This window comes from Lynx canadensis, chromosome B1, assembly GCF_007474595.2.
Source record: "Lynx canadensis isolate LIC74 chromosome B1, mLynCan4.pri.v2, whole genome shotgun sequence".
Classification (NCBI taxonomy): domain Eukaryota; kingdom Metazoa; phylum Chordata; class Mammalia; order Carnivora; family Felidae; genus Lynx; species Lynx canadensis.
Genome location: NC_044306.2, coordinates 30,622,498 through 30,639,837, shown reverse-complemented (window position 1 = coordinate 30,639,837; position 17,340 = coordinate 30,622,498). Strand labels below are relative to the sequence as shown.

General features: G+C 41.0%; 1 protein-coding gene across 5 annotated transcripts in view; it reads left to right on the top strand.

Annotated features, from left to right (window-relative positions):
• The window catches only part of FUT10 (fucosyltransferase 10), a 127,603-nt gene that overhangs the window by 65,489 nt on the left and 44,774 nt on the right, over positions 1-17,340 (top strand). For 4 of the 5 annotated variants that reach the window (XR_004343507.1, XR_004343506.1, XR_003968216.1 and 1 more), the window contains exons 4-5: positions 4,353-5,188; positions 15,371-15,891. Coding sequence is in view for 1 of the 5 variants with exons in the window: in XM_030312330.1 (XP_030168190.1) it covers positions 4,353-5,188; positions 15,371-15,595 (1,061 nt within the window). In the remaining 4 variants the exon portion in view is untranslated. Of the gene's footprint in view, positions 1-4,352; positions 5,189-15,370; positions 16,100-17,340 lie in introns of those variants that run through there. The other variant, XM_030312330.1, reaches the window with a different exon arrangement.

Here is a 17,340-nt window from a genome sequence, read left to right as displayed (position 1 = left end):
AATAAATAAACTTAAAAAAATAAGGAATGTTCCAACTCTTGTTATAGTGGGTATTGCCCTAGAGTTGGAGAGAAGTAAGGAACTCAGTTGTTTCCTGAGCCACCTATAGAAATTGTTCAGTATCATCATTCATATTCTATATATTTTTTTATGTTTATTTATTTCTGAGACAGAGACTGAGCATGAGTGGGGGAGGGGCAGAGGGAGAGGGAGACACAGAACCAGAAGCAGGCTCCAGGCTCTTGAGCTGTCAGCACAGAGCCCGACGCAGGGCTTGAACTCACAAACCGTGAGATCATGACCTGAGCCGAAGTTGGATGCTCAACCGACTGAGCCACCCAGGCGCCCCATCATTCATATTCTAGACCATGATATCCTCAGTGAAATACGGTGGACCCTTGAACAATGCAGGTGTTAGGGGCACCACACCCCACACAGTCGAAAAATCTGCGTCTAACTTTGGAACCCCCAAAACTTAACTACTACTAATAGTCTGCTGTTCGCTGGAAGCCTGAAGGATAATATGAACAGTCAGTTAACACATATTTTGTATATTATACGTATCATATACTGTATTCTTACAATAAAGTTAGCCAGAAAAAAAGAAAATGGTATTAAGAAACACATAAAAGAAAATACATTCACACTATTATACTGTGTTTGTTGAAAACAAATCCACAGGTAAGTGGACCCACAAAGTTCAGGTCTGTGTTGTTCCAGGATCAGCTGTAGTTTAGGGCTTTTATGGTTCTTATTTCAGTCTTCTTGAGTGTTGACCATCTGAAGCTGTAGGTTTAGGGAAGGAGCTCACTGGGCAAAATGCCATCTTTTTAAAAATCTTCCCCAGAGAATTTTAGTGTGGAAGAATCTGATTAAAAGCCTACTTTAATATGATTTTGTGTGTGTCTGTTGTGTATGTGTTTTAGGGAAGTAGCTAGGAAATACTTTTTAAGGTAAAAAAATAATGGGAAATGTTTCTGGAAAGTTAGGTCCCTTTAACTTTCCTCTCTGTTAAAAAGGTATTCCCGCACTTTTAAAGATGGCGTCACTCCTACAAACTAAACAATTCAGATGGATGTCCTAGAACCTCACACTCTCGTTTTTCAAAAGCCGTGTTCTTTTTTAGAGCATGAACATACATGGATGTATCTTGCTTAGATTCCTCAGGCTTGTTTTACTACTAAAGATTGCATATGCACGGAACCCCGTGCTCTTCTCCCCTTCCTTCCTTTATCAGGGTTCCAGTAGAACTTGGCTACCGAGCCGGCAAGCCCTCGTTGCAGTGAACGAATGGCAAGCCCTCCCAGTTACAGTGAATGAAGGGTTCATAATTGCTACCAGTCTCAAGTCCCATTCATGTTACGAGTACAATCTGAGTGGACCTAGAAACTGGCCACAGAAAGATCTAGACAGAGCTGTTTTTGGTGCCTGTTACCCTTAACTGATGTGAACGAGCAGAGATGATGCTCAGGCCATCTCCATTCTCTGGAGCACAGGAGGCAGGCGTTGTGTCCTGCTGCTGTCCTGTCCTTTGGATCTTTGCCGTGGCACAGCCAGGGCGAGGCAAATAAAGGGTCACCTGCGTGCCATATAGCAGCAGCCTCCAGCCACTGCTGGCACCAGCCACTCACTCAAGACACCTGTGCCTGCCCCCCTCCTGAGTTAAGTGTGGACCCACTTCTGTTCTAATCGTACGCCACCAATCTTAATCTTGTATCTTGATCACTGTCTCTGACTCCTGTGGATTGGACTCCAATTCTTCTCTCCCAGTTAAACAGCCTTGATTCCTGTTATGCCTTCAGCGGAAACTTAATGCTCTAACGCAAGTTCCTGGGTTCCTGGTCCTGTTGACCAGCAACCACTTCATGTGCGAATGGCCTTTCTTCTCAAATTTTTCTACTCTTTCACATCTTCAAGTTTATCTGTTAACTTTTGCTGACCACCTAACTCTATGTGTCATTAAATTCCCGGTGTGTATGTAGGTGAGCATTCTTTTTTGTTTTTTTAATGTTTATTTATTAATTTTGAGAGACAGAGAGACAGAGCGTGACAGGGGAGGGGAGGGGCAGAGAGAGAGAGAGAGAGAGAGAGAGAGGGAGACACAGAATCCGAAGCAGGCTCCAGGCTCTGAGCTGTCAGCACAGAGCCTGATGTGGGGCTCGAACCCACAAACCGTGAGATCATGACCTAAGCCTAAGTGGGACGCTTAACCAACTGAGCCACCCAGGCACTCCTTCATTCTTTTTTTTTTTTTTTTATGTTTATTTATTTATTTATTTTGAGAGAGCACAAGTAGGGGAGGATCAGAGAGAGAGATAGAGAGAGTTCCAAACAGGCTGTGCACTGTCTGTGCCTGACATGGAGCTCAAATGCACCAACTTTGAGTTCATGACCTGAGCCAAAATCAGGAGTCAAACGTTTAAACAGCTGAGCCACCTAGGCGCCCCTATTGTTTTTGATGCTAAAGGTCAAATATGGCAAATGCCAAGTAAACAAATACATAATCATTTTTTTTTTAATTTATTTATTTTGAGAGAGAGGGGGAGAGAGAGAGAGAGAGAGAGAGAGAGAGAGAGAACAAGTGGGGGTGGGGCAGAGAGAGAGAGGAAGTGAGAATGTCTCAAGCAGGCTCTCCGGCTGTCAGCACAGAGCCCATCATGGGTCTTGATCTCATTAACTGTGAGATCATGACCTGAGCCGAAGTCAGACGCTTAACCGACTGAGCCACCCAGGCGCCCCAATCTTACTTGATCTTTAATTGTTTACAAGCCTTTCGTGATTAAATGACTTCTCCTTTCTGTAGTGTTGGCACCAAAGAGTATATACTTATTTGAGAGAGTGTGTACCAGCATTAAACAATTAATTTTTATGAATTCTACTAGAGAATATGTTTTGTTCCTCTGGAAGCATTTATTTGGGCTTTTTTTTTTTCCCTGCAGATAGATTTTTTTTGTGTGTGTGTGCCATTTCCTTACATTTAAAAACTCAAATCAGGGGCCACAAAATCATCAGTGTCAGCAACACTTTAGAAATTCTGTTACATATTGTGGTATTGTCTTAATCCTTTCTCGGTTAGGAGCGGCTGTGTGGCGCAGTCGGTTGAGCGTCCGACTTCAGCCAGGTCACGATCTTGCGGTCCTGAGTTCGAGCCCCGCGTCAGGCTCTGGGCTGACGGCTCGGAGCCTGGAGCCTGTTTCCGATTCTGTGTCTCCCTCTCCCTCTGCCCCTCCCCCGTTCATGCTCTGTCTCTCTCTGTCGCACAAATAAATAAACGTTGAAAAAAAATTTTTTTTTTAAAAAATCCTTTCTCGGTTATAGAAATAACTTCTTCCTGATTGAGTCTCCATCCACAATGTCAGGAAACAACTGCTTACCACATCCATCACTTCTGTCTGCACAGGATCGTGTTTCAAAGGTTTCCCAATTAATCCTGTGGAAGTTAGAATCACTCATAATTATAATCCTGTTATGCCTTCTTTATTTCTTGATGTGCCTGTTAATTAACGTCCATCCTGCAGCGGTCTGTAGCATGGTGCTATTATTGGCTGTTTTGTCTTTAAAAGCCTCTTTTCTACCATTTGGACTAAGATTGATTCACTGTACTTTGTTGAAATCGATCATTTTAGATAAAAAAAAAAATCTATACCATATATTCATTCTGGCTACTTTTGCATGATTTCACTTTTTTTTCAGTCCATCAATGCCAAGCTGGTTGCTTACCCCTTTTTGGCTTCCTTTCTCTTGCTCTTTTCTTTTTTAAGAACTGTCTATCTCTTTCTTTCTCCCGCCCTCTCTGAGACAACACCCCTGGGGAGAAAAGCCAATTGGCGGAGGCAGCAGAATAAATTCTGACTTCAGAACCAGGCTACACACTAGTCCCATTTCTCTTTTTATAAAATCAGGAAGAGGGTCCCTCTGCTTGGTGATCCTCCCCCTGAACAGTCTCTAGGGTGACAGCGTCATGACGGACTGCGAGGCACTTTGCAAGCGCTGTAGTGTCCTTCGTTATAGCCTCAAACTCCTCTGTATTCTAATCTCACCAGGTAGACTCCAGACGAGCACTAAAATTCTTGCGCACAGGGGCGCCTGGGTGGCGCAGTCGGTTAAGCATCCGACTTCAGCCAGGTCACGATCTCGCGGTCCGTGAGTTCGAGCCCTGCGTCGGGCTCTGGGCTGATGGCTCAGGGCCTGGAGCCTGTTTCCCATTCTGTGTCTCCCTCTCTCTCTGCCCCTCCCCCGTTCATGCTCTGTCTCTCTCTGTCCCAAAAAAAAAAAAAAAAAAAAAAAAAAAAAAAAAAAAGTTGAAAAAAAAATTCTTGCGCACATACTAACGTTTTCTTTTCTTCTTCCAGGCACTGACTTTAACATAGATAGCTTACCTCTGCCTCGGAAGGCCCATCACGACTGGGCCCTTTTTCACGAAGAGTCTCCGAAAAATAATTACAAGCTCTTTCACAAGCCAGTCATCACCTTGTTCAACTACACTGCCACGTTCAGCCGACATTCCCACTTGCCACTGACCACCCAGTACTTGGAGGGCGTAGAAGTCCTGACGTCACTCAGATACCTGGTCCCTTTGCGGTCCAAGAACATCCTTCGAAGAAGACTTGCTCCACTGGTGTATGTCCAGTCAGACTGTGACCCGCCATCAGACAGGGACAGCTATGTTCGAGAACTGATGACTCACGTTGAGGTGGATTCCTACGGTGAGTGTTTACGAAACAAGGATCTCCCTCCACAGCTAAAAAATCCAGCTTCCATGGATGCTGATGGCTTTTATAGGATCATTGCACAGTATAAGTTTATCCTTGCCTTCGAGAATGCGGTGTGTGACGACTACATCACTGAGAAGTTCTGGAGACCTCTGAAACTGGGGGTGGTCCCTGTGTATTATGGGTCCCCCAGCATTGCTGACTGGCTCCCAAGTAATAGAAGTGCTATTCTCGTGTCTGAATTTGCTCACCCTAGAGAACTGGCAAGTTACATCAGACAACTGGATCACGACGACAGACTGTACGAGGCCTACATAGAATGGAAGCTGAAGGGTGAGGTCTCGAATCAGCGACTTCTCACAGCACTCAAGGAACGGAAGTGGGGAGTACAAGACGTCCACCAGGACAACTACATCGATGCATTTGAGTGCATGGTGTGCAGCAAGGTGTGGGATAATATCCGGCTTCAGGAGAAGGTGAGAGAATCAAGGTTTGGCGAAGAGGCTCTAGGAGAGCCATCTTGATGGCTTCTGACATTTTGCATCCTTTTTTTAAAAAAAGTTATTATTATTATTATTATGTTTTAAAGTTTATTTATTTTGAGAGAGAGCAGGAGGGGCAGAGAGAGAGGGAAAGAGAAGAGAATCCCAAGCAGGCTCTGTACTGTCAGCACAGAGCCCGACACGGCACTCAAACTCAACAAACCACAAGATGGTGACCTGAGCCAAACCCAAGAGTCAGATGCTTAACAGACTGAGCCACCCAGGCGCTCCGCCATTTTGTATCCTTCTGTAGCGGCCCCTTCGTACTCCTCTTCATTCCCATTAGAGAGACCAGGCTCTGCAGGAAGGTGAATATTTCATTCTTCTCCTTTCAGGACTTCATTCCTCATGAAGTTTACTAGTCCTGTCCTTCTTCCCGAAGGCCTTAAACTCCCCTTTATTGTTTCTTCTGAAGGACACCATGCTGCAGGTGCTGGGCAGTGATAGAAGCAGGCTGCAGGAGAGGGAAGAAAATAAAATATGGGAAAGTTCTAAATCTCATCCACATTGTCAGGTCTTTAACTTTTCCATCAGTGGTCTGATTTCTGTCAGACTCCTTACACGTTTGCCTCACAGGCTACTGCTTGGAAACTTATTTTCATTTCACATGTGTAATCTAACACCTCTCTCTCTCTCTCTCTCTCTTTCTCATTCTTGCTCTTTCTCTTTCTGGCACATGCTTATTAATATAGAGAAAATATTCAAATAATGATGGAATAACCCTTAAAATATTTCTTTTTCTTAAACTATTATAAAGAAATTTCTTAGTAATGTCTTCAGATTTCTTGATGCTCTTAACATTTGCTTGCTTTACTTATTTATACTGGGAATGGTCTCACTTTATATATAACTAAATTTGTTAGAAGGTACCTTATTGAAAGAAAGAGAAAGATTAGTTTAATTTACCTTTGAAATTAAAAGAGAGTGGTGCCCAGGTGGCTCAGTCAACCCCTAAAAGTCAGCCAACTTTGGCTCAGGTCATGACCTTGCGATTCATGGTTTCGAGCCCCGTGTCGGGCTCTGTGCTGACAGCTCAGAGCCTGAAGCCTGCTTCGGATTCTGTGTCTCCCTCTCTCTCTCTGCTCCTCCCCTGCTCACACTCTGTCTGTCTCTCTCTCTCTCAAATAAATAAATGTTTAAAAAAATTGAAAAAAAAAAGGAAATTAAAGAAGAAATGAGATGGCCCACTTATACTATACTACTTGGCCATCACTCATCAGTCCCTTGTCCTACTCCCATATACACGTAATGTTTCATCTAAGTTCTCTGGAGGCAAACAATTTTTGTTAAATACTGAAATGTTTATTTTGGACAGCGTATTAATTTCAGGTCAGACATAAACCTGAACAGTTTGTTGAATTATTTTTGTGTATTGTATAGATAAGGCTCTCATATGCGAAATGTGTGTATTTTTAGACAAATTTTAAAATATTTGAAAGATTATTTTCCTCATTTTAACTAGTATAAAAATTTAAATTGTTTTGTCTGGTTTTATATAACAAAGATTTATTCATAAAATCATTTCTGTTAAGCCAAGTGACTTGGTTGCTGCACGAACAGTATTACATCATCCTTCTCAGAGAATGCATCCTGACTGGCAACGACTTCCTCTTTGACCTAAGTTACAGGGCCAAGTTACAGCAAAACCCAAAATCTGCATACTGCAGAAAACATGAAAAAGTAGAGACCACATTAATTACCCATGCCATCCTAATTATTTATTCTGAAAGTCTGTTAAAGCAGAAAACAGAACTTCTGAGGGTGGTGATTTGCCCGGGGCTGCCGATCAAGATCCTTGCCAGGCTTGGACATGACAGTCACAGAAAAGCAAAGAACCCCACAAGCCCTAACTGTGTCCGTACCTCACAGACGCCCTTTTGGAATGATTGCTGGGGACTGGAAGAGAGCGCATGACGACGTTGGTGGATAGCTTTGTAAAAATTATAGGAGAATGTGTATATTCCTGCATTTCCAAAAAAAACAGCTAACTGTGGTATTTCCGAGTGCCTGAAGGTGATGTAATTACATGTCCTTCTCTTTGGAGTCTTTGAAGAAAAGTAGATGGAGTAGGCTGTCCTTTGGCGTGTTCTTATTCCTCCCCGAGAAGTGGTCAGTGAGGATGATTAAAAGGCTTTGCTTGCATTTCAATGGATGAGCTACAGTTCTCAAATGCTAATGTGCTCATTATTGAAAAGCAGAACAAAATGTACCGTGAAAGTAAATTAAAAGGGTATTAAGACTAGTTCTTTACACTGGCATTTATTCATTTGTTTTATAAGATTTGTTACAGCTTCCATATGCCATGCCTTAAAGTAAGCTGCTTATATATGTTTCTTCACTTTTTCTCTTTCAGCCAAAGAAAAGCAAAAGAAATAATTTGATTTCCTCTGACTGATTATTTTTCATCTTGTGGCTGGCAATAATTTAATCATTGTATTTGGATGTAGAAACTACCGTAAGAATATCAAACGTATCTCCCCTTTCTCTACTCTGCTTCTCCCCTGCTCTCCCTCCACACAGACCTAGTGAGTTATCTATTGCTGTGTGAATAATAATGTCACAGACTTAGTGGCTTAAAAACCACACATATTTATCATCTCACGGTTTCTTGTGGGTTAGCTCATGGCTTAAGTGGGTCCCCCGGAAGCCTGCAATCAAAGTATCAGTCAGGGCCGGGTGTTCACCCGGAGGCTCAACTGGGGACAAGTCTGCTTCTAAACTCGCATGCTTGTTGGCAGATTCAGTTCCTAGAGGCTATAGGACTGAGGGCTTCAAGTTGCTCGTTGGCTGGAGGCCGGAGACTGCCCTTGGCTCTGAGAGGCCACTACATTCCTCGTCCATGCGGGCTTCCCCAGCATGGCTGCTTACTTCCTCAAAGCCAGCAAGGGAGTGAGAGAGTTCAGCAAGATCAGTGCTGCAACCAGCATATATGATCATGTACACACAATCACATACATTCTCTCACCTTTGCCATATTGTATTGGTTAGAAACAAGTGAAGATACCTTGCACGCTCAAGAGGAAAGGAATACAAGGGCATGAATACCAGGAGGCAGAAATCACGGGGGCCATCTGGAGTCTGTCCACCACACCTGTTGAATCTGAGTAGGCTTGTTCTCTATGGCGTTTGCTTTATTTACCCCATGTAGGGGGAAGTCTTTCGGTATTGACTTGACTTTAGTCTGTAAAAGAACATTTACCGATACACCATCCTGTCCTCAAAAAGGCCATAATAGGGGAGACAGCATATAATCGTCAGAGATCTAACTTCACAGGGGATAAGCTTTTAAAAAATTAGCTTTGAGGTATAATTGATATACCATAAACTGCACATATTTAAAATGCGTGGTTTGATTAGTTATGACCTATACCTGTGAAACCATCACCCCAATCAAGATGACAAACATTTCTTTCCTCCCCAGGACATGAGTTTCCTCATGTCCCTCTTTAATCTATCCTCTCTCCACCCCCTTTCTCAGGCAGCCACACATCTGCTTTTTGCCACTTCTGACAAAGAAGCTAAGGCACTTTTCTAGAATTTTATGTAAATGGAATCCTGTAATGATTCTCTTTTGTGTCTGGCTTCTTTCTATCCACATGATAATGTTGACAGTCATCCACAACACTGCGTATCAACAGTTCCTTTCTCTTCATTGTTGAAGTTCGCACATGCCAAAATGGCCTTATCCATTCAGCTGTTGATGGACATTTGAGTTGTTTTCAGTTTCTGGCTATTACAAAATAAAGCTGCCTTGAACATTCACGTACAAGTCTTTGCGTGGACGTATGTTTTCATTTGTCTTCTATAAATACCTAGGCGAGGAATGGCTAGGTCATATGGTAGATGTCTGTTAAACATTTTGAGAAATTACCAGATTGTTTTCCAAAGTTACTCTGTCGTACATCCCCACCAGCATTGCATGGAAGTTGCATTCATTAACAGTCGGTGTGGCAGCATTGCATGGGAGTTGCATTCATTAACAGTCGGTGTGGTCAGTCATAGTTTTTGCCATTTTGCTGGGTGCGTAGTGGTATCTCACTGTGATTTAATTTACATTTCTCAGCAACTAATGATTTTGAGTATCTTTTAAATGGCTTATTTGCCATCAATATCTTCGGCGATACGTCTCTTCAAATCTTTGCTCATTTAAAAAAGATTGAGTTATTCTTGTTACTCTTGAGTGGTGACAGTTCTTCATATATTTTGAACAAATAACAGATGTTTTCTTCCAGTCTTTGGGTTGTTTTTCCATTTTCATAACAGTGTCTTTTAAGGTGTAAAAGGTTTTAATTTTGATGAAGTCCAGCACATTTTTTTCTTTTATATTTGTGTGTTTTGTGTCCTATATAAAAATATTTGTGTAACCCAAGGTCACTAAGATGTGCTTCTGTTTTATTCTAGAAATGTTGTGGTTTTAGCTTTTACACTTGGGTCTGTTTTCCACTTAGAGTTAATTTTTGTAATGCAGCGTGGTGTAAGAGTTGAGGTTTGTATATTTGGATGTCCAATAGGATCGGCACCATTACTGGAAAGATTATTTTTTCATGATTGAATTACCTTGTTGTTTTTTTCTAAACTCAATTGGCCATATATATATATATATATATATATATATATATATGTTAATTTCTGGGCTGATCAATATGTCTGTATTTAAGTACTGTAGCTTCATAATAAGTGTTAAAATGAGATAGTGTCAATCTTCCAACCTTGTTCTTTTTCAAAATTATTTTCACCATTTTAGGTATTTTGCTTTAATATATAAATTTTAGAGTCAGTTTGCCAATTTATATGAGAATGCTTGATAGCATTTTCATTGTGATTGTGTTGAATGTAAGTATCAATTTTGGGAGAATTGACAACAATATTGAGACATTTAACCCATAAGAATGATATATCTATCCATTTAAGTCTTCTTTAATTTCTCTAGACATTATTTTGTAATTTCTTGTGTACAGGTTTTTTTATAACTCTTTACTCAAATTTATCACTAAGTAGTTCACATTTTTTGATACCATAATAAATGATATATTTTTTTAAACTATATATTCTGATCATTTGTTGCTGGTATATAGAAAAAAATTGATTTTGTACGTTGACTTCATAGACTGCAACCGTGTTCATTACACTGATTAGTTCTGGTATCTTTTTAAAAGATTTCTTAGGATTTTTCTACATAAATGATCATGTCATTTATAAAAGAAGATGATTTTATCCCCATCTCCAATCTATTTGCTTTTTATTTCTTCCCCTTTTCTCCTTTACTGTACTAAGACCTTCATTATAACTTTGAAGAGTACTGTTGGGACCATAGTTCCCCATCATAGAGAGACTTGTTCTTCATCATTGTCTCATCATTGTTTTTCATCATCGTTTATGATATTAGCTGTAGGATTTTGGTTGATGCCCTTTATCAAATTGAGAAAGTTTCCTTCTGTTCTTACTTTGATGAGAATTTTTTATCATGAGTGGATATAGAATTTGTCAAATGATTTTCTGTCTCCATTGAGACAATCATGGTTTTCCTTCTTTATTTAATGATGAATTACAGTGATAATTTTCAAGGCTAAATGACCTTGCTTTCCTGAGATAAACTTCACTTGGTTATATTATCCTTCTTAGTTATTGTTGGATTTGAATTGTTAAAATTTTTGTTAGGAATTTTTGCATCTATGTTCATGAGGTAGACTGGTCCATGTTTTTCTCCCAGTGCCTTGGCTAGTTTTCATATGTGGTAATGCTGCTCTCATGTTCCCTCTGCTCGTGTTTCCTGAGTTTGTGGAGATTTAGTATTATTTTTTCCTTAACTGTTTGTTGAATTTACCAGTAGGCCATCAAAGTTTTTTCCTTGTAGGAAGGTTTTTAAGTATAAATTGAATTGTTTTAATAGACATAAAGCTGTTCCTGTTATTCATCTCCTTTTGAGTGAGCCTTGGTAGATTGTGTCTTCTAAGGGATTTTTTTTTCATATTCTCCAAGTTGTCAAATTGACTAGCATACCATTGTCAGCATTCCTTTATTCTTTCAATATCTGTACTATTTGTATGTCACCTCTGTCATGTCTGATATTAATTTGTGTCTATTTTTCATGATTAATCTACACAGAGATTTATCCATTTTATTGAGCTATTCAAATAATTAGCTTTTGATTTCATTATTTTTTCTTTTGTTTTATATCTTAATTATTTCTGTTCCTTATTTTAATTTTTCTTTTTTAATTTTATTTATTTATTTAATATAATTTATTGCCATGTTGGCTAACATACACTGTATACAGTGTGCTTTTGGTTTTGAGGGTAGATTCCTGTGGTTCATCGCTTACATACAACACCCAGGGCTCATCCCAACAAGTGCTCTCCTCAATTCACCCTCTCCCACCATCAACCCTCAATTTGTTCTCTGTATTTAAGAGTCTCTTATGGTTTGCCTCCCTCTCTGTTTGTAACTCTTTTTTTCCTCTTCCCTTCCCCCATGGTCTTCAGTTAAGTTAATTTTTCTTAAATTGGACTTAATTTGCTCATTTTCAAATTTAAGGTAGAAACTTGGGTCATTGATTTTAAACCTTTATGCTTTCATAATATACGTGTTTACTGCTATAAAATTCCTCTAATCACCGCCTGAGCTACCTCCTACAAATTTAGGTTATTGTGTTAATGTTAATTCAGCTTAAAATATTTTCAGTCTTCTGCCCTGCTACCAGTCTCCTTCCTGAGCATCTGATGGAGGTCCATGGAAAAGAGCTTTTGAGTGGATTTGAACTCTTCCTTTGTGTCTGGGACTCCTAGGTATTCCAAACTGGCATGAAAACCCATACTTCACCTTTAAGAATTTGTTTAAAAATGTAACTCGGGGCACTTGGGTGGCTCAGTCGGTTAAGTGTCCAACTCTTGATTTTGGCTCAGGTCATGATCTCGCGGATGGTGAGATCGAGCCCTGCATCCCTGTCAGCACAGAGCCTGCTTGGGATTCACTCTCTCCTCTCTCTCTGCCTCTCTCTCTGCCTCTCTCTCTCTCTCTCTCTCTCTCTGTCTCTCTCTCTCAAAATAAATAAGTAAGCATTTTTAAAAAATGTTAACTGATTTCTTATTACCTGTTGGTATGACGACCACCACTTTCTCCTGTGTTCTGTCAAAGGTTAAACAAATCATGTATCCATCTCTCCCTGGAGGGGCTTGTCACTCTGGAATTTGGTTTACCTGGTTCCTGTGTGATTTCGGTTCCCTGATGGCCTCAAGGAAAGTTGTGAATTTAGATTACCTGACTTTGTCCTTATTGTTAGAATAGGAACCATGTTCTCTTTGGAAGCAAAATATTTGTTAATCATACTTTAGAAACAGCTTGTTTTTCTGCCCAGGACCCCAGCTGGAAAGGCAATTTGGGATGCTGAAACTTAGTCGCTTCCAAAATGTCATAACTATTTCATCAGACACACTTCCTTCAGGTCATACTATGAACTATTTCTACAAGAACACTAGAGTTAAGAGTCCATTTCATAAGATTATTTTCTTTGTGATATCCCCTCAGATGGAACTTTATCCTACACTGCTGAAAGGACTTTTGAGTGGGCAGGCACGCAAACAGATATCAGTACTGGCTTTCTCATATAAACAGTGACGCAGCACCAGGGTTGGGAAGGCCATCCAATGGTATGTGGTCAGTATGGCTACCAGCTGACTGGTTCTAGCATCACGAACAAGCCGTCTGCTGGTTATCTTGGAACATTTCCAGTGCTGGCGATTGCATCATTTTTCAGGGTAGCCCATTTTATCTTTTGTTAGTTTTGACAGTTATATGGTTCTTTCCTTTGAACCCGGACTTTGCTTTCTCTAGTCCATTCTTAGTTACCTGCTTCTGACTCTTTAGTTCAATGGGATGTAGCCTCGCATCTCCACATGTTAGTCAATAAATATGAGCGGTGACCTTTCAAAAGTTTGCATCCTCCTTTCTTGATTCTGTTCTGCTCTTGCTTCAAATACAGTCTCTGACCAACCATGATCCCTCACTAAAGTAACCCCAATTTTGAGCCCACCTCTAGTTTTCTGGGGGAAAAAAATGTATTGCTATTCAGACTTCCCAGCTTTTAAGTCTTAGCATTTCCTAATGGTTTGCTGTTTGGATTTGTGTTCTGGGTCTCTGTGCTGTGTTGTCTTGGTAAAGAAATCTTGCCCTAGTTCCAGACCCTTTTAAGCCAAACTGCATGGTCATTTGTCAGTGGTCCTCAAGAGTAGAGAGGTATATCCTTCACTCTCTTCCAAACATGTTAATGCATTCTTCAACTTAGAGTCCCTTCAGATGCTTAAAGGAAGCTTTATATGCATTCTAGGTCATCTTTTTTTTCGGGCTACACCCTAGTATCTTCTCCTGTGCTTCCTATGGGAAGTTTAACAAAAAAGGGAATATGTTGATTCAACCACAGGTAGGCACCCAAATTGTTATATTTCCAAATTGGTTTTTCTACTCTGCTTTCTAAATTTGTGTTGGATGAGAATTCTAATTATTACAAACTCAATACATTATAAACCCTGTTATCTTCACATTAAAAAATTTTTTTGGAAAAAGATACACATGCACATAGCTCAAAGTATTAAATAGTTCTGCAAAGTTAGTTTAAAAAAAAAAAAAGAGCAGCCTTTAAGTTACCCCTTTTCTCCCTCCCCAGGAGCAATCTCTTACCACCACACTTAGCTAATTTGGTATTTGCCCAATGTTTCTAACTAACATGCCGATACACTAATTTTTTGATGTTTAAAAAAAGGGACCCTGAGAGCTCTCCTGCCCAGCATTTGAGGATTTTCCTTTCTTATCTTTTTCTATTGTGGGGACACCTCTATTTCTTGCATGCTTTCTCCCTTTTCCTGAGTTTGCGCTTCTGATTGATCCTGCCCTTGGACAGCTTCTCGAGAAGGGGTACGTGAGGATGTCTGAAATGTCTTCATTTCACTCCAACATGTAAGCCATAGTTTCGCTGAGTGTAAACTATCAGTTTTCCTTAGAATGTGGAAGGCATTTTGCATCGCCTTTAAAAAAAAAAAACTTTTACTTTTGAAATGATTTTAAATTGGCAGAAGAGTTACAAAGATGGTACAGAGGTCCTGAACGCCCTTCACCTGGCCTCTCCTGTTGTTAACATTGCACATCATGACATGATAACGTGTCAGCGCTTAAGAAATTAACGTTGGCACACTGCGATTAACTCACCTGCAGACTTTAGTCGTATTTCACCCATTTTTCCACCAACATCCTTTGTTCCAGGATTAAATCCAAGATACCAGATTGAAATGAGCTCTCGTGTGTCCTTGGTCTTCTCCAAACTGTGACAGTCATTCAGGTTCCTTATTTTTAATAACTTTGATGCTTTTAAAGAGTACTGGCCAATATTTTTGTAGACTGTCCCTCCATGGGTTTGTCTGATGTTTTCTCCTGTTAAAACTTGGATTATGGATTTGGGGGAATAATATCGCAGCGGTGAAAGGGCCCTTCTCATCGCACCTTGTCAGAGGGGTGTGTGACATCAACCTGACCTATTACTAGTGATGTTAACTTTGATCAGTTGGTTTAAGGCGATACCTGCTAGGTTTCCTCCGTGAGCTTACTGTTTTTCCCTTTCCATTAAGCAGGTTGCTAAGTCCAGGTCATGCTCGAAGGGAGGGGGATTGATCTTCACCTCCTCGAGAGAGGAATATCACACCATTTGCAGGCATGAGTTAAAACCACCACAATAATGAATAAATATTTCAGGGGAGATATTTTGAGGCTACGCAAGTATTCTTTTTCTTCCCTAAAGGTTTACGCACTAATGTTAACATTCAACGGTTAGTCTCCCCATCGCTTTTTAACCTCCAGTGTCCCTGTCAAGAAATCTATAACCATCCTAACTCCTGATCCTCAGAATTAGACTTTTCCAGTCAGGGAGGTGGCAGAATCTCTCCCTTCTTTTCTGTGTTCTGAGGTTTCATAAAAATATTTGCCAAGAGACTATTTGTTTTGCTGGGGAGTGACGATATTTGCCTTCAAAGGAAAAGTACGTGTCAGGTGCTGTTGTCGTGAGGCAGGAACAACGGACTTGTTTTTCCTTATCATCTATTTTGAATTCTTTTTTTCTTTCTCCCAATGCAGGGCTTACCACCCAAAAGATGGAAGGCAGAAGTTACCCACCTGAGCTGCCCGGAGCCCACAGTGTTTGCTTTCTCACCTCTGGCTCCACGTTGGAGCTCTCTGAGGGAGATGTGGATACCAAGCTTTGAACAGTCCAAGAAAGAAGCCCAGGCACTAAGGTGGCTGGTTGATAGGAATAAAAATTTTTCAGCTCAAGAGTTTTGGGCCCTCGTGTTCAAGGACTAATTTCTACCAGTATCACAGCGCTATGGACTAGGGGGTTCTCTTGAGCTTTATTTTCTAGGTTGCCTTAACACTCGAATACAGTCGCTACTTTGTTGACTGTCCTTCAGGATAAGGATTAATTGCTGTAGTTCTCATAATGAGCCCTCTCAGCTAACGGATATGAATTACCCTTAGGGGTCACCTCTGTATTTTTTATACTAAAAAAGTGAATATGTCGTATGGACACTGGTCACCTTCAGTTTCCACGTCTGGACGGATGTACCTGCTGCCTTTTGTGGACGTCCAGCTAATGCGGAGTGAGTGCTTTCCTCGCCGCAAGCGAGGCGGAGGGTGGAGCTGTGGATTCTTGACACTCACCTCACTGTCTGCGGTTTATTAGTATTTGGCAAGCCCGGTGTCCTGATGCTAAGCATGAACATGAAATGCATTAGAACTTGGCAATGAGAGATTCCATCTGTTGGTTTCCAGGGATGTAAGTGAGTAATAAAAGCTGTGTGAATTTTATCGGCTGTTTACTCTCAAGTCAGAAGAACATACGCATGCCTGCCTTCTCCTTACTCTCACTACCTCTCTTTTCTTCTTTCCACCTTGCCCTGTGTCCTTCCCCACTCGCCTCCCTAACTGGAATGTCTTAGGAAGACCTGCCTTCTCCTCGTGTATTTTGAACGGTGAGATGTTCTCAATTGTCTCTCACTCTGCAGAGCAGAATAATAATCATATGATCCAGGCGGTACACCCTGTTCGTTTCCATCAGCGTGAGAGTGGAAGTGAATGCCCCCAGGAACCCCAGTTGTGTTGAAGGTGATTTGTTTTTTCTTAGGATGATACAATAGTGGGCAGCCCCACTGGTTTGTAAATGTCCCTTATCATTTCTGATCCCGTCACAGAGAAGGTTCAGCTCTCCTGGCGGCATCATCCACTAGAGCTCCGTGAAAGACCAGGAGAAAACACTGGCTCACATTTTCTTCCCGTGTGATGGTGGGGAGGCTTTTAGAGGATACTATAGCCCGTTGCCACCCAACGTGTCATGGCTTTGGTGCTCTTTATTGTGGAAAGGCCCAAGCCACAGAGGACAGTAAGAGTCCCTGACACTCATGTCCCCAGTGTGGCACACGGGCAAAACTTAGGGTGGCTCCTGTGGTACCAGCTCCCCTTTATCCCAAGCCAGGCTCTTCGTATGTAGTGCTCTAAGTGCGGCCTGAACCAATACATTCTAAGAAAGGTCACATTGCTATTTGGGAGAAGGTGTCTATGACTGGGTCCCTCTCCATCCCAGCGCGGCCATGAGCTGAATATGATTTGGTACAAATCTCTTCCCTCCTTGGGCCTTAGTTTTTGTCCCTGAAAAGAAGCGATTGGGCTGGTCACTGAAGTTCTTTTCTGTGTCACGTTCTTTGTTTATCAAAATGAAGGCATTTAGATTTGAAGATGTTTTCACTAAGGCAGTAACAAACCATTTGGAGCCTCTGCATAGTTTTAAAGGGAAGAACGCTCTTTGGAGGAAGAAGCATCCTCTGTGGGTAGTGTTAGGGATAGAAAGTAGTTTATCTCTGCCATCTTTTCTGATAATATCCAAAGGGAAAGTCTTGGAAAGGGCAATTGTTTGTTAAAGGACCAGATTTTAAATTGTATATTAAATGAGTTTTGTTGTTGCTGTACTCTTCAAAGAAAGCCCAGGATGTGATTGGTGCCTCTGGGGAGTTATTACCAGAGAGCTTCAGTTCTCCATAAATGCCTTCAACTAA